General features: G+C 34.7%; 1 protein-coding gene across 1 annotated transcript; it reads right to left on the reverse strand.

Annotated features, from left to right (window-relative positions):
• Positions 1-2220: 2220 nt before the first annotated feature.
• Positions 2221-19902, reverse strand: LOC149963174 (glucose dehydrogenase [FAD, quinone]-like). Its single transcript, XM_090164911.1, has 10 exons — positions 19812-19902; positions 19455-19669; positions 17763-17952; positions 17540-17671; positions 16383-16504; positions 15259-15435; positions 13752-14054; positions 12348-12522; positions 2467-2689; positions 2221-2359 (listed from the first exon to the last, which is right to left on the reverse strand). The coding sequence occupies exons 1-10, from the start codon at positions 19900-19902 to the stop codon at positions 2221-2223; spliced, it is 1767 nt and encodes a 588-aa protein (XP_090021037.1).
• Between the last annotated feature and the right edge of the window lie 4270 nt (positions 19903-24172).

The following is a 24172-nucleotide window of genomic DNA, read 5'->3' on the forward strand; positions in this document are numbered from 1 at the left end:
CTAAAGTTAATTAGGGCCTCCATAAAGACGGTAGCTTCAACTCAAATTTATCAAAGGACAGAGTCTGCAGATGGCGGATGATATAGACAAGAAGTTTTGAATACGACCAGCGACAATCAACTTCATTTGCGAACCCTACAACGGCACGAATTTTATTTGGAAACTATAGAAAAAGATCCCATATCGTGTAATGGAGTACGATATCCAAGTCATCTAATGAAAATTCATTATTTTATGGTTACGCAGCAACTGCACCTGACGATGTGTTTGAAAGTGTGATGCCGTCTATTTTAAGCAAAGTATTCTTGCACCATTTACTATTTTAGCCCTATCGGTTCACGTGTTTAGTATATTACGGCGATATTACAATATATGGGCACTTGCCAAAGTTTTGACCCACCTTAAACCATATTGGACAATCGATAGTCGGTAATGCTCTATTGATCGATGTTTCACTTACCATTTTGTCCGTAATGGGTTAAGATTTATGCACCGTATGGCTCTGGTTATAGTCAAAATCGCCCCAAAATGTCACTTAAATTAGCGTTTGACCAACTTCTGAACCCCTGATCGCAACAGCTAATACTAAGCTATCGAAAATTCACTATCGACTGACGTATCATCTACCATTTATTCTAACGTTGAGGGAGTAATTTCAGGTACTACGACGGTGACTAAATACCAGATGTAAATAGTCCAGACAAATAATTATCTGAGCATGGATTTATTAAGTAAAGGCTGTACCTCAACAGGAAGAACTGTTAGCTTTGTGTAAAGAACGCCACCTAGCGAAAACATTTAACTGAACCCATGGTTACGAACAGAGGTTTATCTTGAAATCAAATTCCGCTATAACCAGCGTTACCATGGAGGTAGAAGAGGAAAAGTTAAACCAAATCGAAACTCAAACTGACAAGGAGAGTACCCTAGGTGTTTATTGCCGATTTTGTTCCAAGTCGGGCGTAATGTAGACCTATATGAGATATGAAATTTCCCAAAAGGACACGTTGCACTACCCATTCGTTTTGCTATAGCAACCGAAAATGTTTTTCATCACTTAAAACAATAAAATCTCCTTTTAAAAAAGCATGGGATTTTCTCGGTTTCACAGCTACGAAAATTTTGAAAAATTTTGAAAATCACGAAATGTGTAATTTGGACCACATTTAGGTTAATTTCATCAAGTTTGGGTAAATTGAAACATTTTTAGGGTAAATTTGTAACAAATTTTGGGTAAAATAAGGGAAAAATCTTATTTTGGTTGTAAGTGGTCAAAAACATTTTCGGTTGCCATGGCAAATCGAATGGGTAGTGCAACGTCTCCTTTTGGGAAATTTCATATCTCATATAGGTCCACATTACGCCCGACTTTGAACTAAATCGGCAATAAACACCTCGGGTACTCTGATTAAATTATTTGTAAATTTTGCATTGGTCAACAGGGTGGCTCAGGAATTGATTGCCTAACCGCCAACTTTAGTTTGCTTTGTAAAAATTTGGCAAAATTGTAAATGCGTTTCGTAGCTTTCAATTTACTTGTGACTAATTCTTGATAAGTAATGCAATTCTCGAAGGATTATTTTTGAGGTTGACCGTCGGCTATTTTTCCATTACCAATAATTGCTGGTCAGGCTATATTTTAGAGTCCGGTTGAACATTTTTTGTTGATAGTACCAATATTCCTTCGCTAATGCTAACTCTTCGGCTTAAATATGTCTGTATTTTAATATTGGAAACAAAAAGAGTGACCGCTTATTCTAGAATTCTAAAGTGCAATAGAAAAACGTATCAGGACCATAATAGCATTGGTCTTCAAAAATATTATTTTGGAAGATAGCAGCTAGTCCTCCGTCTGAAATTACATAAACAATTGACAAAATTCATCAATCTGTACTCAACTGGAAATCGCAAAAACGATACAAACAATTAGGTACATTCAATAGATTCCCCTGCAGAATATCTCGGAAGTTACAATAGTTTAACAAATAATTTGATCCCACAGTGGGCTTTCGAAGAAACACTCCACCAATTAAAGTTATAAAATTAAGTATATCAATTTCTTTAAACTTTAGAATGCTTTTTTGAATTAGAAGATAAATGCGATTAAAATAAACCAATTTATGTTTTTTTCTCTTTTTAAATAAGAAACTATAAAGTCACGCTACTGTAAAGTATAACTGTTTTATTAAATTCGCTCTTTAACATATAAGTCCGAAATGGCTATACTGAGTATTGAGAAGACTTGATGATATCGGCTGCTTTCTCGGCAATCATAATAGCCGGAGCGTTGGTGTTACCTGATGTCACCTGAGGCATGATGGAATTGTCGACCACTCGCAATCGCTTAACTCCTCGCACTCTGAGAATAAAAAAATCATATTTAACGTTTTGAGGACAGTAAACTATAATACACTTCTTTATAGTGCACGGAAAATTATTACTTTCCTTTTTATTTCAAATTCATACCTTAAAAATGGATCTACGACTGCAGTGTTGTCATCGATAGCTCCCATTTTGCAACTCCCAACACCGTGAGACAAAGACGAAGTGAGTACTAGAGCGTGGCATTTAAAGTATTCTTCGGAGTATATCTCGATTCCTTCGCAACCTGGAATTGGTTGATTTACAGGTTTGGCTCCCAATTTTCGCATGACTTTAGTCGAACCAATTTCGTAACCTTTTTTCAGACCTGAAAAAGAGTGAAAATTTAACATATACCATATTATGTATTACCACGGTACCAGTGGCGTAGCCAGGATTTTGTTTCGGGGGGGGGGGGCACACCATTGAAAAAATATAAAAATATTTGTACGTTCGACCATACGTTTCGGGGTGGGCATGTGCCCCCCTGGCTACGCCACTGCACGGTACATATAGCTAGAGCACAGTAAAATTAGGCCTTTAATTTGGCGAAGTACGTTTGAAAATTAAAGTTTTGTTTACAGACTATAATGGGTTGTGTTCCTGAATGCTACATGGGGAGGGGTAGGGTTTAAACAATAAATAATTGTGTACTGCGCTAACCTAAGTTGTAGATTGTAATATCTTATTCAAAATTAATGGTTTTATTTTCTTTTGTTAACAGTATGACTAGTTTTCTATCTAGAGGCCAAGTAATAAGTAAAATAAAAAAGCTATATTTCAAAGAAGTCTTATAATTTTAAGGTGATTGGCCATTTGAAGACGTTACACAATTAAGGCGTAATTATAAATGTTATCTATATTAACAATAGAAGGGGCCATATTGTAATAGTCAATACTTAAGTTTCTTAAATTTTTGAATGAATCATTTTTAAAACCTATCCTCATTTCTGCGTTACGTAATTTGTTAACGATAAAATGAACAGCTTTCGTTAATATAATAGGGTCCTTTCAACACCAATCCACATCTTATTTAAACATGGTTCAAACATTTGAAATGACACAAGTCAATTTTTATAACCCGAATTATTTTGAGACCATTTTCGACGCAGTTTTCCCTCGGCTCCATAAAGTTTGACGGTAGACAGAGACTAATGGAATCGATTGCGCTAGTCGTGTGTTCTCATGAACCACCATTTTCAAGTATTGCGCCACTTTGTTTCAGAGGGAAAATGAAACAAAATTGATTGGTCAGGTTAACGACCAACCCCCCACAAAATACTACGACCACGTTAGTACCATCATTCGAGTTTTCTAGGCGTGCACTATCTTGCGCCACCATTTTCAAGAAGCGGGCCCCTATGGTTTCGATGCAAAAGAATTAATATTATGGGGGGGAGGGGGGGCAGGTTAACGAATAGCGCCCCACATCAGCAGATGATCACGTTAGTACCATCATTCGAGTTGGCTCGGCATGCACTCTCATCGGCCACCATTTTCAAGTAGTAGACCCCTATGGTTTAGACGCCAATAATAAATAAAATTGGGGGTGCAGGTTAAGGACCAGCCCCCCACATCAGCCTATGAACACGTCAGTGCCATCATTCGAGTTTGCTCGGCATGCGCTCATATGCGCCAACTATCTTTTCGTTTGCTACACCTTAGTTTTCAAAAGAAACTCTAAAATAAGGGTGGCAAGGTGTTCTATAGCCCAGCTATCCAATGTGGCGCTTAATTACGGTTCTTTCTAGTCTGATACACTGATGGAACAAAACATCTTGGCCCTATATTTCATATTCAATTGTAAATTTTGCGATGAGGCAGCCAATGTGAACAATATGATTTTAAGTTTTTTAAAAAAATACTTTTTTATTTTAAAAGTTAGCTTATAATTAATATTTTAGACATCTTTTTATATATTTTTCGATATACGGATAGAACCTATAGTTTGACAACCAAGAGGTATAAAAATAATCACACGAGGGGCAAGGGTACAATTTGTTTTTATAAACAATCAGCATAGGAAAATACTCAGATTTATTTTTAATTTCAAAATTAACTAACCGCTGTTTTAGAAACTACTCCCCCCACTATAATATGTTATTGACAAAAACATTCAGATCACGTTGGTATTCATTTTAAGCCATAGATAATACGATGTTGGTTATTGCAAAAATTATCTCGTTTAAAAAAGGGGGTTTTCCCCCTTATTTTTAGTTAACCGAACATGGTACATAGAAGTTAAATACACTTATTCAACTCATTTAGTAAAGGGGATTATGTCCTTTAGTTCGAGTTAAGAGCTGGGATTGGCATTAAGAAGAAGGAAAAATAAATGGTTTCGCTAAAAAAAATTGTTAAACATTGTTATTCTAACTAATGAAAGATAATTTTATTTATCTGATTACCTAGAGGAAGGTCTCAAACGATGCATGATGTGTTTATACGTATGAATAAACAAAACCGATTAAAAATTGGATTTTTCTTTTCCATTTTAGCGTAAAATTCTCTTTTTAGACCAACTGCTTTATTAAATTTTCTAATTTTAAAAAAATTAAGGTTTTGGTTTTCAGAGAGTACTTAAAGCAACAGTCGATTCTATTATTGCCACCTGAATTATGATAAGGCCCTTGTTATTAGAGATGGCCATGAATTTATCCATTTCTTCGAAAAAACGACTTTACTGGAGAGCGTGGTGCCATCTATTAATTACAAAGGAAGCTAAAATTCAAAACAGCGAAACAATAATGTCGTCAGAGAATAATTGTAGAGTATTATAATTAGACATCTTATTCTCTACTTACTAGATTTTAACCATAATTACATTTCCCATTTAAAATATATTGTTAAAAATTACTTTAATTTAATTAATCGGCAAATTTAAAAAGTGGCTTAAGCATCTTCTTTTCAATTCGACGCTACCGACATCTGTTGAAAAAAGAGCTACTTCACGTCAAGCCGACACTTGCTTTAAGTATAAAAAAATGTAACAATTGTTCGGACTTTTTTTATTCCCACTAAACAAATTTATTGCTTACTTAATTAAGTGTCCCAATTAATTGTACAATGTAAACTGGGCGTTAGTTCTTTAGCCAAAATTAAACTTTTCAGAGAAAGATAGTTGGGTGAACGTAATTTTAGAATGAAAGATATTTCGTTGGGGAAGTGCTTTCTCCAAACAACAATTAGTTTATTATTTAAATGGTTTCTATAAATGCATTAATTTGCGGGGATATATTAACCATTTAAATATATCTATCGCCGCCATTTTAAAATTTCCGCCATCTTGAGTACACCCATTTAACTATTTTACATTTATTCTAAAGCCCAGTTCATACTATGCAAATTATTGGGCCACTTAATTGTATCCAACTAATGGTATAGTGTGAACAGAAAAAAGGGAACACTTGTTACAATTTTTCGGTAAGCACATTAGAATTTATTTGCTTACAATTAATTCGGTAATTTTTAAGCCCAATTAATTGTATAGTGTGAACTGCACTTAAGCAACGAAGTTTATGAAAATAACATAAAATGTTTGCCACTTTTTTGGTTGTAGAAATTTTGGCGATTTCATGGACTATCTGAACATGGCCGAAATTGATTTTTCAATTTTATTTTGTCTGTGCAGACAGTTTCAATATACTTAAGAACCTGAAATTTTCTAATTTGACTAATCTGATCATGTCTAACCATTTCCGTTGGTGGTTTTGCGGTTCCATCGCCAGAGGTCGTAGTACTTCTGTTCATATTTTGAATTCCTAATTGCAATTTCATTCATATTAAAAACACTATACTCAAAATATTGTGCAAAAACAATGTTCAATAAAATAAAAACATAATCAATTTTTAAAACAATACATTTTGGCAGTCTAAACTATGTGATACGGTTAGCGCAAACCTAGTGATTGTCACGCCATCTTCTTTCAAAAGCGTTAACTTTTGCCGTAGGTACAAAACTTAAATACACTAAAAAACTGGTGTCACAATAAATAATGAAATAGGGAAATCAGACCATCGTATAATTTCATTTATTTTGTTAATTCCGGTTTTTCAACTTTCCCGTCTGCAATTAAAGAAAAAACTACAAAATCATCCGTTATACCCCTAATCAAAAGTAGCATAAGTGAGTCTGCTGTACCTTCCCGCCTAATAAAATTTCTAGTGAGACCTATTCACACTTTAGACTACATAACCTACTCGTTGGAATAGTACTAGCAACATTATATTTAGTCTAAAGTCGGAGGCGATTTCTCTCTTCGATTTACTCACCCGTAGACATACATCTCCGTCTTGCCATATTCTTAGTTCATAAATACATTCTTGCAAAAATATGATTCATGCAGTTGTTAATAATCCATGTTAAATATCAGCTCTAAGAAAATACCAATTAAGTCACCGAGATAATATAAAATTCGAGAATGACATATTCTATTAATTTATGTTCTGCAAAATTACATTAGTGGGTATTTTTTTATGAATTTCCGAATTTACATGACTTTTGGTGCCTAAACTACCCAAATGTTTGATATAAATTTCCTAAAAAAACACATTTGAATCCCAGTTTAAGAATTTCTTTAATTCATATTTCCACTAATTTCAATAATTTAAAAGAATTATGTTCGTCGTGTTTTGCTTATCTATTTCACCTTTGATACTTTCCGTCCATCAAACGATAGGAAATCACATGGCACAACTGCTTTTGTATTTGTTTGCCCACCCGGGTTTTCTGAGGGTGGGCGGTGGCCACTCTTTAACTTAGAATGGTATTTTATATATCAAACGATAGGAAATCACATGGCCTCAACAGCTTTTGAATTGGTTTGCCCACCCACGTATCCTGAGGGTGGGCGGTGCTCACTATTTAACATATGATGGTAAATTATATATCAAACGATAGGAAATCACATGGCCTCAACAGCTTTTGTATTGGTTTGCCCACCCGGGTATCCTGAGGGTGGGCGGTGGCCACTCTTTAACTTAGAATGGTATTTTATATATCTAACGATAGGAAATCAGATGGCCTCCACAGCTTTTGAATTGGTTTGCCCACCCACGTATCCTGAGGGTGGGCGGTGCTCACTATTTAACATATGATGGTAAATTATATATCAAACGATAGGAAATCACATGGCCTCAACAGCTTTTGTATTGGTTTGCCCACCCGGGTATCCTGAGGGTGGGCGGTGGCCACTCTTTAAGTTAGAATGGTATTTTATATATCTAACGATAGGAAATCAGATGGCCTCCACAGCTTTTGAATTGGTTTGCCCACCCACGTATCCTGAGGGTGGGCGGTGCTCACTATTTAACATATGATGGTAAATTATATATCAAACGATAGGAAATCACATGGCCTCAACAGCTTTTGTATTGGTTTGCCCACCCGGGTATCCTGAGGGTGGGCGGTGGCCACTCTTTAACTTAGAATGGTATTTTATATATCTAACGATAGGAAATCAGATGGCCTCCACAGCTTTTGAATTGGTTTGCCCACCCGCGTATCCTGAGGGTGGGCGGTGCTCACTATTTAACATATGATGGTAAATAATATATCAAACAATAGGAAATCACATGGGCTCAACAGCTTTTATATTAGTTTGCCCACCCCGTCTCCTGATGGTGGGTGGCATTCACTCTTTAACTTAGGGTGGCAATTTGTATATCAAACGATAAGAAATCACGTAGCCTCAACAGCTTTTATATTAGTTTGCCTACCTGTGTCTACTAAGTGTGTATGGGTTTGCCCACCCGAATACACCGATGTGGAACTAATATTACGGCCTGGACCGACTTGTTTACTTTGCGACAAACTCTCATTAACTACTATACCGTTCTGACACAATTTTGAGTCTTATGCTACTTTTGCCATAATGTAAATGCAGGAATATTGAAGATGAATATCAAGAAATATTACAAATATAAACCGGACTTCAGTAAAGTAAAATTGAATTAAATGACACAAAAAAAGTGGAAAACCAGCTGTATCGACTAACAAACAACTCCTATCGGTCGAGGGTCACGCGATCTAGACGCTTCCGGATGGACGGGTAAAAAGTAACAAAACCAAAGGGAAAGTTAACCTGCCAACCCAATTTATTTTTCTTTTTTTTTGCATCTGGACCATAGCAGCAAAAACATTTTTAGTTGTCATAGCAACACGAATGCCCATTGAAACTTTTCCCTTTGGGAATTTTACCACTACCATAAGGTCTACCTAATCCCCGAGTTTCAACAAAATCGGTGTATTGCACCTCGGGTAGTCTCCTTGTAAGTAGTAACTCACTAAAAACTTTTTTTGTTAAATTCACTTCAATTTAAAATCTTTTTCCTAAAAAACACCTTAAGGAATTTAAAATTTATATTAAACGCAATATAAAATCGTTAATGAAAGAGTGTGCTCTGGATGAAATACGCCGTCTACGGAACTCGACGCTCTTAAAATATTTCCAATGTAGTAACAGTTCAATTTATAAATTTAGTTCATTACTTTTTTGATAATGTCTACTTGTTACCGGAAGTTTAACGAGAGTCGTTTTACTATATTTTAGTGTTGTAAGTCGGAAAAAATTTCCGGAAAATGACCGAGGCTTTTTTTCCGGAAATATTTCCGTATTTTTCCGAAAAAAATAAAAAAAAAAGTTTTCATTCCATGATTAGTCTAATATATTGTTTGCAAATTGAAATAATGCGGTATTTTTGCCTAATTTTTTCGAATCTGAAAGTAAAACTAAACCTCTAGACTAGTTTAAACTGATTAACAATGTAACGCTATTAATGTTTTGTAGTATGTTTACTGATATTAGACATTTTATATCGATAAAAAGTTAAAAACATTAAAAACCCTTAAGAGGTAATTTATGTTTAAAATTTTTATTTTTCCGATTTGCGGAAAATTTTCCGCAATTCGGAAAATGTTCCGGAAACGTTTCTGGAAAATTTTCCGAATTTTATTTTTCCGGAAAATTAACAACACTACTATATTTCATTTTGTTTAATATAAGTTGAGCAAGTAAGAAAGCGACTCTCAGACTGTTTAATGAAGATAACACTGTTGCAAAAGTCCAAGTTTGAAAACATTTTAATAAATGTACCTAAATGTGGAATTTGACCATCGTGTTTTCCAAAATATTTCAAGGGCTGATGCTATCTAGGGCGAAAGTATGGAAGAGAGACGCCCTTGGAGGCAAAGCTCTAATCTACGCTACTGATGCTTCACATTGGAAATTAAATATACCCTTTTCCCCCCTTTACGGAACACAAATTGCATCCAAATCTTTACACAAATTTGTGACTTGTTCTAATTTAACACATGTTGCCTAGTATTGCATTAAATTGTTTTATCAATTCTTGGACAATTGAAATTTTATTTTGGTTATAAGAAAAGCGAAAAACATGGTTGCAAATAATAAGGTTAAGTTTATTGTGTATATGGTAAGAGACATGTGTACTTGAGCCCATACTTTCCTGATATAAATGTTTCGATAAATAAAAAGGGACGGTAGTCCCTATGCAAGGTCCGGGTATAGAGCACCTACCCGAGCACTTGCTATATTATCTCGAGTCAGAATGAAGCCGATTTTACCCACTCGTATCTCAAAAACTATATGTCGTATCAAAACAAGTTATATATCGTTTGAAAGGTTACAGGCACGCGACAAACATATACTAATTCCATCGAACAGCGTTGACGTGACGTTTCGTAGTAATGGGGCAAAGTTAGGCTTAATTTGTTTACTTCTTCCTCTTCTTCTTCCACCTACTCCTCGCAGAGCGCTCTACAGCAAAAACTACTGAACCGATTTAAATGCAATTTGGTATACAGTTTCAAAGTAAGCTCCCATTGTGTACTTCCAAAGGAGAAGTTTCAATCTGGTATAGTTCAAATGTACAGTGCAGCGAGTCGGTAACGAAACCATGGAGTAATAAACACATAAGAAGTACTAAACCGGAGCGACCAGCGATTTAAAAAAATGAATGCAAAAGGTTTGAGGGTTGATTCTAGGTGAAAACGTGGCGCTGTGTTCGAAAAAATAGTCTTGCAAGTCGCAGATTGGGCAGTTAGCTGCCAGAGGGCGTTAAAAGTCAAAATGCCCGCTATGACGGATATACTTGGAAACTATTTATGCAACATATTTATAGGTGGATTGTAGGTTAAAAGGGGCGTTGAGTTCGAAAACAATAGTCGTGCGAGTGTCAGGGTGGGGGTTGTCCGCCATAGGGCGGTCAAGGTCAAAATGGCAGATACTAGGGAAATAGATTAAACATTCGAATGCTACTGACTTATAGGTGAATCAGGTGCAGTGAGTTCGAAGTGTTTCGCCGGTGTCAGAGTGGGCAGTGTGCTTCCATTCTATTGTTATAAACAAAAAGGCGTAAAATCCACCCAAAAACCATTCGGTTAAAAATGGCAAGGTCCTTTAAACAAAAACGTCACGTCCTATATTACTCTAGGCCATAAAAGTAGTGAAATCAAATAACAGGCAAGATCCAGTGGCGTTAATAGCGCCCCCGCAGACCCCGAGAACTAAGGGGCCCCCAAACGTTTTTGATTAAAATCTGTGCTATTTAAAAGGGCCGCAAGTCGTTTTTCGCGGGGGGGGGGGGGGTAGGAGTTCCTAGTTACGCCACTGGCAAGATCTGTAATTATATTCCCATGAACGTCATAAACTGGACTTATTTGTCGACAAGTGATGTGCTCTGAAGTAATATGCTAGACTTTGCGCGTCCTAAGTGTTTTACTGAGTTAAAATCCTTTGTACAACCATAACACATTTCAAATAGAGTGGTTAATATAAGAATCGCATTGTATCAAATACACCGTTAAATAAATTGGTTTGAAAATTTAAACGGTTTTTGGTATGTTCGCAAAGCATTCTGGGAAAGAAAGAAACACACTATTGGCTGAAAATGCTATCTCTCGCTCATGCCCAAGAACGTATTTTCGGCTCGATGGCCGAGACAAGTTTTCTTAGCTTAGCTGTAACGATTCTAATGATACAAAATAAGTTCAATAATTTACCAATTTAATAAGGAAAAAGGTCAATATAAGATAAAACGATTTCTTAAGAATGTATAAAGAGTGAACAAATCATAAAATTTACAACGTAGCGGACGAAAGGCAAACATAAATATCAAGAATAAGTTCCTAAAAACGATGTAGATGGCAGCATGACCTAATCACGGGACCATTTCAACCTCCCGACTTTAAAGTTTTCTTTCGTTCTCGCAAAACGTGGCCCGGCTTGTTTATTTTATTTATAGGTGTATATATTGTTTAAATCGAAATATATTATCTACTCTGTTTAAATTTACTCTTTTACCTTAAAAGCATAGTAAGCGAGTTTCAATAATCAGAGTCAACATAACTTGACAAGGAAATACACGTTGGCACGTGTTTAATTCTTGTCTCGCTCAAAGTACCACCTTGGCCAACCAAGACAAAATAAAACACTCGATAAAATTACTGAAACTGTCCGTACTAGTGGTACTCGATCATTTCTAGGTGCGACTATTGAAACTGGCAAATTACTTAAAGCAGACAAGTTGTTGACTGCAGTGTCGTAATTAATGCAGTCAACGACTTGTCTGCTTTATTTAATTATGCTTTTAAAGTAAAAGAGTAAATTTAAACAGAGTAGACAATATATTTTGAACTAAACAATATATTTGATACAATGCGATTCTAATATTAGCCATTCTCTTTGAAATGTTTTATGGTTGTACAAAGGATTTTAACTCAATAAAACACTTAGGACGCGCAAGGTCTAGCATTTTACTTGAGAGCACATTACTTGTCGATAAATAAGTCCAGTTTATGACGTTTATGGGAATATAATTACAGATCTTGCCCGTTATTTGATTTCAAGACTTTTATGGCCTAGAGTAATATAGGACGTGACGTTTTTGTTTAAAAGACCTTGCCATTTTTAACCGAATGGTTTTTGGGTGGATAGTGGTTAAACGAAATGAAAATGGTTTCTTACCATATGCCAAAATGTTTAAATCCGTGTCATTGGCCAGATAGTCAAACGTGATGATGGGATTGTCGAATGGATTGTTGCTTCTGAGGCGAATTCTTCCTCTCTGTCTGGGGTGCAAATGAGCCAGGAAAGCTTGAAAAGTGTGTTGGTCATTGAAAGATTCGTAGTGATTTCGAATCTAAAAATGCATATATTTTTAACACCGATGAATAAGTTTAAAGGGGAATTGTCACCACCCTAAAATTGGTTAAAAACCATTTAAATGGATAGAGGACGTCCGAAACTGGTTATACAAAAAATTCCATGTTAATATTTCCAAATTTCGTGTTTATCCCCCCCCCCCGACTCGAGAATCTCAGAACCGCTTGGTTGAACCTACCTGCAGCGCCATCTTGTGAACGAAATATTATTTTCCCCGTTTTTATGGTTTTTCGGTTGGAACTGTCGTCTACTACGACATTCTCCTTGGCTTTTTAACCGAGTTATATTCGTAGATTGTTGTTTATCGTGTTTTTAAAATGCCTTACACGCCACCCTTTCTAAAATTCATGCCGCTACATTCATGCACGTAGGTAAACCGCGATTTCTGAAATTTTTGGAGGTTGCGGAAAAAGTCGCGTAACTTTTTAAATTCTTTAACTATAATATTTCAGGGACATAATCAATAATATATTTTCTATCATTCTGTAAAAAAACCTCGTAAATTTTGGTTTGGTGACAATTCCCCTTTAAATGAAATATTATGGTCAGTAAAAGTTTCGAAGAAACAGTTGCTAATATCATTTCATTAGAAAGGGTGATTTTAAAGTGTTTCAATGTACAGCGTGATAAAAAGTAGTTTCTAAAGGGTACGTTGAATGGGATAGCGTTATTCTGGATTTTATTGTCATTTGTTTAAGAATTTGTTGTTAACGTATAATTAAAATGATTGACTTAACGATCCTTTCGGAAACAATTCCTTTTGGTTGTTATGGTGCAATAATTTATTTTTTATACATGGTGTATAAAAATGTGTTATTAATTTAACTTTAAATAGAAAGATATACTAAACACATTAGAGGGATTGTGTTTTCAAATTTCTGTGACATATGGGTCGATAATTCCAACAGTTAAATAAAAAACCAATCAGCTTTGTATTAACAAAACAGATTATATTTCTATGGGAGTGAATGAAAGATCAACTAACTTGTTTCCTCTCAAAGTTGTATTTGGAGTAAATAAACCATTTAAACATGGTTTATATACTTTCCCTATTGTGTAGCAAACGCCTTTCTTTTTCTGCTTTTATGTCACTCATGGCTGGGAGGAATTCGATTAAATATCGCGAAACCAGGCAGATTTGGCTTAAGGAATGTGTATTTCGTATTTTGTTTGGTCTTTATATATTTGTTTAAAATTTATAATTACTTCGCTGCTTAAAAATTCAGGAGATAACAACGTATTGGTAAAGAACAGTTGTAAATCTGGATAGTCTCCTTTTTCGGGTTCAAACTCTGATTTAACATATCCGATCACCTCTGCAGTTAAGGGTGATGACAGTAGACCTCGCAGTGGTACGCTCTTAGTTCCGTTTGATTCATAATATTTTAGAGTCTTCAAAACGTCGTTGTATGTTACTCCATATGTTTCGTTAACAATAAATGGAATTCCATTACAGGCAATATGATCATGGTAATTTAATCCAACTGGCAAATCAACTTTTTGCGGTATCTAAAAATTGGAAAATATAGTTTCGAAAATAGAGATTTTTAAATACAATTGTATTAATAAATAGAGCGAATTTCCACACCTATAATCAGGTACTCAATAATTTGACGAGTGTCAACATGCTTGACAGCTCTGACAGCTTGAGTGATCGCTTGGATAATTCTTGATATTGTACCTTAGCTCATTTATTGATGCTTATTATGTGAATTATATTTAAGAGAAGTCTGATCCCTCAGTCAAGCTATCCCCACTGTCACTCCTCAAGAAATCGATTAATTCAGGTGGGCGTCGAAATTCAGGCACGAAAAAATAAGTCCCTGTTATCGTTCTTATAGCAAAGCATTTTTGAAAAAACAACAAGTGATTTAGGCGCACTGCATTGTTCCTTGAAAAATAAGTTTAAAGCGCCCAACGCACTTAAAACAAGATTGGAATGATATTTTATAATTTCGAAAAATAAATGTTAATTCATTCACCCAGAAAAGCATTTTAAATAACCCGCAGGACGCAGCTTAATAAATTATTCCCATAGTGTTAATATCCACATTTATCTCTCAACAAAAATTGAGAAAAATTACAGTTATGTTTATTAATTTATTATTTTTATATTTATCTTCGCAGTTCACTGAAGCGTTTAGCAAAATATAAGATCTTTATAAGTTTTAAACACTAAGTCTTGTCAACATTGTTTTTTGAAATTTCGCTTAATTAAAAAAGTGAGAATGAAAATTATTTTAGGGTTAAAGCTTGTAAACGGGCCAATTGCTACCGCGCTTGCTAAGCAAGCATATACAAATTTTAAGATCGACGTTCTCGAGTTATGGGCAGTACCATCTTCTGCCTAGAAACTGTAATGATAAAGTTCAGCATTGACGATGAACGAAATAAACCAATAAATCTAAGAAAAGTTCAATTTTAATTTTTAAACTTGGTTTTTTTTGTCTAACCCACTATTAACTAGCTCGTGTCTTAAACAATAAAAATATCTGAAAAATATTGATTATTGTTTCTTCGAAATGTGATTTAAAAAATTCTACTATTTGGGTTTAAATATCTACACATTGTCAAAATTATATTTGTTTAATTCAAATTTACTACTGTACAACAGTTTTGCACATTCATATGACATCTTTCCAACTTTAAAATCTACTGAGTGTATAACTCGATTTTAACTAGATTAAACAGCGAAATGTATTGAGCAATTTACTTTCATATCCTTTAAGTGTTCACTGGGTCCGATTCCCGAGAGCAGAAGGATTTGTGGAGACCGAATAACTCCGGCTGACACAATGACTTCTCTTCTGGCGGTGACGTAAAAGGATTTATTTCCTCTGCTGTAATGCACGCCACGGGCTTCTTTAGAGCCGCCATTATCTATCTCAATCTACACAGAAGCAAAAATGGCATACGTATATTAATCGTAGTATAAAGGAAACGTTATAGAGTTAATGGTCATGAAAAATGCCAGTTTGTTGAAAAAGTTTTCAACAAGGTTTTTTTAATAAATTTATGCTATTTTTTCGAAGACGTTTTTAGATATTGAAGAAATCGAGAAAATTATTTATCCAGGAAAGTAAAACAAGCCCATTTATTGGGAAAAATATATTTAAAGAACCTGAAAAGGAAAAGTTGGACTTTAAGGTTCACTAAGGGCTTTTGAAAAACACTTTTTTTAACAATATTCGTTCAATGTTTTAAATTATTTTTGGATAATCGATGTTAAGACATTCATATCGGACAAAAGGTTTTCTTTTGAGGTGAATAAGGTTTATTTCATTATTTAAAGTTCTTGATATTCACGATATCATAATTATTGTATTTCGGTGGTTTTCTAGTGTAGAAATATCACGACAGCATTAAAATTTTCATTAATACCAAAAATGAAAAGATTAAAATATAAAATGTTGACACGGTGATAATGTTAGTTTTGAAACGATTGTTTAACTTGAATAATATGCTGATGACTGATTTCCACAAGCTGCTTGCAGCAGCTTGTTATCTTAAGAGTAAGAGATGATGTAACGAACTGCAAATATGACGTAGCAAAAACGAAATAAAAATTATTAGCCCTTCCCTTCAAAGTTTCATTCCCTAAATAATGGGTCTGTTATGAGAAATATCAAGGAAATCTTATATCATGGTTAAACAAATTTTCATAATTTTTTTTAGTTCGTTTTAAAATCAGTTAAAATCGTTGAATTGTGTTTAAACAACAAAAGAAAACTGTTTTGTTTCGATTTTAGAAAAAAAATATTTTACCAACCAAAAGCTAAATGTTGACCGTGTAAGATTTTCAACGAAACTGTATTGAGTTTTAGCAAGATTTCTTACTTTTGTTACAAAAGCACTAGTTAGCACTTTCAGATTCTTTCGCTCGTAAGCGGGACTAAGAAAGGCTTTCTCGGTGCTGCACCGATAACCGTCTCTCAATGTGGCTTGCACTGGACCAAAACCTATTTAAGGAAAATAAAAAATTTTATAGGCAAAACCAAAACCAATTAAACACGTTAATGGAGAGTCTAGATTAAAAGACCAATAGCGTAGCTAAATCATTAGCCGCCCAGGCAGATTTCTTAGTTTTTCAACTTATAACGGACCTTCAATACATAATCACCTTACCCTAGCAGCATCAATGTACACTCTGTTAAATAAGTCTTCGGCCGTTGGGATTTTGGCACTTATTCGGAAAATTCTAAAATGCTCGAGGCGACCGAGAATTAATATCTTATTGTTGAGGAAAAAAAACTTTTAACGTTTCATTGCGGGTAACACAATAAGCATATATATATTTATTTAACGAGTTGTTGGAACGCTGTGGTTATATGCCGGATTAATAAAATTGATTAATTGGGCATTTTAGAATTTTCCGAATGTTCGATAGGCCATATCTTAGCAGCCGCTCGACGTATCGGGATAACAATGACACTTTCTAAATATGAATCGACCCTTTTGAATCCAAAAATGCAAGTTTCAGGGGCGTAACATCATTATTAAAAAAGTTGTCAAAAACGATATTCGGCGTTTCCGGTGGATATGGAAATGCTACACGTGAATCAAGACATAGGTATGAAAGATATTAGTAAAATATTAAAAATAAAATTGGTTTCAACTTGCTATCATTCATAGTTTTTGAGATAATCGCAAATAAGTGCCAATATCCCAACGGCCGAAGACTTATTTAACAGAGTGTACAAGACTTACTTATTAGTAATTCGCGTTACTTATTTATTTTTTGTTGGTTTACTCGAAGTCTAAGCTAATATTTTAAGAGCCCAACTTAACAAGTTAATTTATGATAAAAGACATTAATTTAAAACTTGGCTAAAGCTCAACATATTAAAAATGCGCGAATATAAGAAAGTGCTCATTTTAATAGCTTCTAAACCGGAGCGTAGAAAGATATTTCTTTTTAATGTGGTTTTATAATGAGTTTACTAACATAGAAAACTTCAAAAAGAATAACATAAAAATTATGGTAATTTTTTTACCATTTTGCGAAGCGCCATTAACGTCTAGGATTTTGTAACCCAATTCTTGAACAGATTCCAAATAATAGCGTTGAAGATTAGACTCATAGTTCTGATAAGAAACCGTCAACGGACCAGAGTTTCCATGGTAGCCTGGAAAAAAAATCAATCCGGATCTGTTCAAATACGATAAAATCATAAGCTCTGTTTTTTTGTTGAAATAAAATTTTTTGTAGTCTGTTACTCTTATCAATGTGGTTTTTTATGTTTGTTTCCTCGGACTTCTTGAAATACGGGAGCACGTCTTTGTAACTCCAGCCTGTCGCTCCTTTCTGCTCCCACAAATCAAAGTCATAAGAGCTTCCTCTGACGTACAACATAAAATTGATGGCGCTTCCTCCACCAAGAGCTCTCCCAGAGATATATTTGCATGTCTTAATTATAAAAACGTAATTTCTAAGACTGATCTAAGAATTATATATATATATATATATATATATATATATATATATATATATATATATATATATATAAATTGGTAACGCGCAGGCGTGTTCTGTCTCTCGTCATCTTTTGTCAAGACACGAATAAAATAATTTTTTTTGAGTCATCTAGCAAGCGCTGAAGTTGGATAAGCGGCAGGAATATTTTTAACAATCTTGAGTTCACCCCCAGTACTGCCCAAAGAAATCAGAAAACGCAGATTTTAAACCAATTGTATTATGATTGAAAGCATTTACTCCGTGTATTGATTTCTTGTTGGTTCATAGTTGATATTTAATGAACCCAGCCAGTTCAAAGAAGCTTACCACTCGACACTGTTTGGAGTTGGTTGAGCTCACCTAAGCTAAGAATAAATGATTCAAGAGTCGATTCGAACCAAAAACAATCGAGTTGGATTCTAAGTGTCGCTCGTGGAACAGCATAAAAGTACTCAGCTGTTCATTTGACAGGCATTGTATACCAAATATTACCCTCATTTTTAAAAAAATTAACTCTTCCCCCGATCGTGACTCGTGAATTGAGCTAATGCGACATAAAACGAGCAGCGAGTCCAATGAAACCCCTACCTTAATCAAGCCTCAGAAACAGCTGCAATATATGATCAAGTAGAGTTTTCCTAGTGGTTCTCGAGTTTACTCTATTTTAAAAGTAGTAAATCACAAAAAAAAACTTGAATAACAATTCCGAACATTAAGGTGCAGTGTTATGGCAAAATATGACAGTGGTTTCCTGGAAATTTTCATACAAGATAATTATAAGTCGCTCATTAGGCATTTATAGAAAATTTTCATTATCCAGCGCTACCCGTCTAAAACATTACGTTTCTATGAACATGGTTGTGACCAAATATAAGCTGTGTGTCTGCACAAAGGCATACTACTTAGAGCAGTTTAGATGAATTGAAACACGCTCTTTATTGTTGCCCTTGAAATATGAACAACTCAATGATCTATCGATTGTATCCAGATTTGAAACAATTCCAAATGATTATAAATCTGAACGATTTTAAATTAAGTGAGCGCAACTCTAGAAATGTCCAACGAGCTCAAAATTCATCCGAGCCTAACTCAAACCGGTCAGTTCTAATGGAGTATTTTTTCAATTGAAGTCGTAGATGAGCCGAGCTCATACCGAGACAGGACTTTAGCGGTCTGAGCCACAAAATAATCAAACCGAAAACCTGGCTTGTTTTGCTTATTGACTCCTCTAGGTATTATTATAGGAAAGTAATATGAGCCGGTTATCATCAAATTAAAATGTACGTTTAGGGTCCATACATTATTTGTAATGGACTGCGAAAGTGTCTACTCCAGTCTTTGTACTATCCCTCTTTGGATTTGTTTGTCACAGTGCCAAAGTAAGAAAATAAAATAGTTATATCCGGGCAACCACTAGGACCATAAAAATATGATTTGAAAGAAATTGATATTACATGATTGATGAATCCTCTGCATCCTCTACTCTGAGGTTCTGTTAAATCTACATAAGATAAATCTGCTCCGGAACTAGGTAGATACAGTCCTCCGCAGAAAAGTGGGATTTCGGAGTAAAATGGTGCTTTTTTACCAGCTTCCAAAAGTAGGACAGTTGTAGAATTGTCTTCTGTCAGACGACCGGCCAAAGTCGCACCTGCAGATCCCCCACCAACTGAAATATAACAATCAATTAATTAACCGTGTATTTACACAATAGAAGACATGTTCAATTCCGCAAACACCTTAATTGTTAAAAACGTATTGGGAAATTTATCGATCTCTTTTATTCCAATAAATTAACAAATATATCCCACCTATTATGTAGTCAAATATAAGTTTCGGTGAGCATTGCGCGGCTAATACTAGGAAGTAAAACGTCAGAATTTTAAAAAATAATAATTTCATAACGAATAAAAAATTTAACGCAATTTTTATATTAGCGTTTACTAGATTAACTGAAACCGTTAACCTATAAGATGTCTCCTTTTTTGAATGCTTAAAATTGGCACTCAGTTGAGCTTGTACTTTATGGGCACAATTTGCTTCGCTGAATGTTAGCGGTAGTTGATCGTGTGACGAAGTGGGTCAAAGCCAAAATTATGTTTTTGTGAAACGTAAATGAATCGACACTGTACACTCTGTTTGAAAAGTCTTCGACAGCTGAAATTTTTGCCCTCTTTTTAATTCTGCTAGAAAACTATAATAGATAGCTCGATGAAACCAATTGCAACTTTTATTTATTTTCCAATATCTTTCGTTATTTATCGGTTTCGTCCGCCAAAAATTAATAGTTTGGCGGGAACCGTCGAAACTCATTTTTGACAACTGTTTAAATATTGGTTCTACGGCACTGACTCGCGCGTTTTTGAATTCACAATGGTCGATTCATATTTAGAAAGTGGAAAAATTATCCCTCTACAACCAACGGTTGAGAAGTTATCGCGTTTCCAAATTGTCATCGAAGTTGCGTTATTTATAATCGCTTGATGAATTTTAGGTGTTTCCTAGTTTCGAGGAAAGTTTGGAAACGCTATAACTTCTCAACCGTTGGTTGTAGAGGGATAATTTTTCCACTTTCTAAATATGAATCGACCATTGTGAATTCAAAAACGCGCGAGTCAGTGCCGTAGAACCAATATTTAAACAGTTGTCAAAAATGAGTTTCGACGGTTCCCGCCAAACTATTAATTTTTGGCGGACGAAACCGATAAATAACGAAAGATATTGGAAAATAAATAAAAGTTGCAATTGGTTTCATCGAGCTATCTATTATAGTTTTTTAGCAGAATTAAAAAGAGGGCAAAAATTTCAGCTGTCGAAGACTTTTCAAACAGAGTGTACGTGATCTAGTTCAAAGCCGTTGCTAGTCATTTTGGCGGAACAGGAAAAATATTTTTTAACGCCATATCTAGTGAATTACCACGGCTCTATTTATATTTCCATCATTATATTTAATCGTTAACATAACAATAAATTGAGGAATAGATAAATTCCGAACGACAAAAATGACATTCCGAGATAATAATAATAATTGCATATTTACCAACCGGGCTATAAGTCACTCATGACTTGGCCCGTAACCAAATATTGTAAATTTACTACGAATTAACAACAATAAACTTGAAACTTGAACTTGATATGTGTGTAAAAAATTCACGTACAGTGTAGAAGATGAGGTCCCTTCAAATTATTTTTTTAAATGTTAGCAAATTTAAACGGATTGATTTTTTTTCTCGCAAATAAAAAATGATTTAAATTTGAATTTTGAAAACGAATAGTATCAAAAACAATTAGGACCTACCTAATCCTTATGTAGATTTGATAAACAAAATAAAAATTTAATGATTTTCATTAAAAGTTTCAAAGATCGTGTCTAATTTTAACTCGTTTGTCTTTATCCGTCGCGGAATTGTAATAGTTATAAAAGGGGGCATTACGTTTTACGCGTCATATCTTTTGAATTACTTGTCCTACTTTAATGATCTTACGCTCATTAGATCTAGTATAACCCATTTGACATTTCATTAGGCAGCATCAAACCTTTATCTCTAACCCGAAATGATATATTTAAAGTTCAAATTTAAAAATTAGGTTTGTATATATATGTATATAAAATATTGGTTCATTTACATTAATATTTCCAGATTTTAAAGATTCTAGTATTTTTATTAATATTTTCTATAATTCAAATAATATTAAGCAAATTTCAAACAGTCATCTTTTTCTTTTACATTGAAATAAAAAAAGGAGTTCGACCTATTTTAAAAATAAGTAAGCGATAAACAATCACTCAAAAAGCAGAAAAAAAATTAATATACTAAGAACTAACAGTATCCTTCACGTGTTATCTAGGGTTGGCAAAAAACCGGCTTTTTTAAAAATTTAAAAATCAAGTATGGTTAAAAGCGGTTGTAACTAGTGGCTTAAACCAGTAAAATCTATTAATAAAAAATGCTCAAATTGCTTGTATCTAGCCCTCATTGCTCATAATGCCCGATTTCAAAATGACGTTTTTGTGAGTAGCAGTACCTTTACAATGTGAGGTATAGCAGACTTATTTGCCCGCTTTTAGACCCTAACATGGCGGCGTATTTTCACGCGCAAAATTAATTTTAAGATACCCTAATTGCTTATATCTAGCTCTCATTACTTGCGACAAAAAGTGAAGGTTAAGTATTAGTTTTTTCAATATTTCTAATTAATTTCTCCATTTTGTTTAATTAAAAAGAAGTGGTTTTACTCATGGATTTTATTAGGTGGTTAAAGCCGGCTTAAACCAGGGTGGTTTTAACTAGTCTGGCTGGCCCTTGCCAACCCTGTTCTTATCTATATAACCGTCTGGCGCACCCTGTTTGGTCGAAGAAGAGGCCATTGTAAGCTACGTATTTTGAATAATTTGCAATGGATAATCTTGTTCGAACGTTCCAGAAATGTGCATTTGCTTATCTATCCGAAGTTACAATTGATAATATTATATATAATAGGGATGCAACGGATAACCGTAACCGAAAAGAACCGAGTTAATTCTAGGAACCGGAACCGAAACTGGAACCAATAATATAAAAATTTGATAACCATATCCGGAACCGGAACCGGAAGCGATATTTGTAAAAAAATGATAACCGAAACCGGAACCGGAACCGGAACCACGTTTTGCATTGTTTTAAAAGGTTTTTAAACGGTTCTATAACTTTATTTACCAACATTTAGCACATGTTGAAATTTAGTAATGAAACTTCCAAATTTACTATTAGTTTTTCATATAAGCTTATCTTTATCCTATCTCAGATAACTCTATGTGGGTTTCTACGTAACTGTCAACTGATACACCCTTACGTATTGTCAATTGAAAATGGGCTCGTCCTCCAAATTTTTGCTTTAAAAACTAGTTTAATCCGGAAATCCACGATAGTTTTAGTTTTATTTTCTTCAGTCGGAAAACTCGGCCCAATTTCACAAATGTAGCAAAGGCCACGAAAAATATTTGTCGTCTACTGCTACTAGTGTGCCTTCCGAGCAATTATTTAGTGGGGCAATGGGCAAGCATAATTTGTTATGCCCTTCGCATCCGACTAAGAGGAGAAACAGCACAAAAGCCCGTGCCGTAAATAACGCGGGGGGGGGGCTTCCATCGAGGGGCCCTCAAATTGCCTGCGGGACTGTGTACAGTCCAACCGCGCGAGGCCTCGTCTAGTTTTTCTCTTGTCAGCTCAAGTTAATGTATTACTTGCTTTAAATATTTTTTTATGTTTCAACAGGCGCACCCAAAACTTTATAAATACAATCACAATAACCGTCGCATAAATATCCAAACAAGGTACATAATGAAAGTAACATACTGAAGTTGTGTTTCTGAATTGAAAGTTTTTAAGGTAAGGCTAATTCGTTTGCATTATATAATCGCTGGCCTCAGTAGTTTTTGTCTAGAAAATCTAAATTTTCAACTTATGCAATTGCTTACATTTCAAAAATGACAATGCTTATTGAACGAAATAATATGTACTCCATTTAGAACTATATACTCAACTGGAACCAGGGGGGAAATGCCCCTCCCTAGAATTTTTCTGGGAGGGGCAACTAACGTTATTGCCCCTTCAACTTTTTGGTCAGTTGAAATCTTCAAAAGCTTAAATTCTCAAAAGACACAGTTGAGCTTCTATCAGCTTCATATGCTTATAGAAGCTCAACTGTGTCTTTTCCCGCCAATTTACATAGTAGTCAAACAGTAACACATGCATTCGGTGAAGCTACTACACTCCTTTAAAAATTCAAAACCATTCTCATTTTATTAAAGTGGATTTGTGTATCTTAATTTCATAAACGACTCTAAAGACTAAAATACACTTCGTATGATAACTGTTGTTACTGTTCATGCCTTAATGACATTCACGACCGATTACTCAATCTTTGCCCCCTCCAAATTCTAAAACGTTCCTACGCCCCTGAAATGAGGAGCGGAAGGGAAGGCCAGGTCTCCCCAAACTTGAAAGTACATCACTTCTCACCCACCCTCCATCTTGGAACGATGAAACCGTGGGAATTTTCCAAAAGAAGAGTTCATTTTACCCTACTTTATTGAATAAACAAATAACGTACTTACATGAGTTCCCTACGAGAGAATAGTAGCAATAATTATTTTTAATTATTTTACATTAAGTCATCTAGATCGTGATTG

This window comes from Leiobunum rupestre, chromosome 1 (genome assembly GCF_980474605.1).
Source record: "Leiobunum rupestre chromosome 1, qqLeiRupe1.1.hap1, whole genome shotgun sequence".
NCBI lineage: Eukaryota > Metazoa > Arthropoda > Arachnida > Opiliones > Sclerosomatidae > Leiobunum > Leiobunum rupestre.

Bases quoted from the DNA above. Each gene is read 5' to 3' on its own strand.
- LOC149963174 (XM_090164911.1), bottom strand. From the start codon at position 19,902: ATGAAATTATTATTTTTTAAAATTCTGACGTTTTACTTCCTAGTATTA. The intron at 15,436-16,382 runs GTAAGAAATCTT...GCTTCTGTGTAG, and splicing joins CTAGTGCTTTTGTAACAAAA to ATTGAGATAGATAATGGCGG. The intron at 12,523-13,751 runs GTAATTATAAAT...ATGCATTTTTAG, and splicing joins CTGAATTTTTAAGCAGCGAA to ATTCGAAATCACTACGAATC.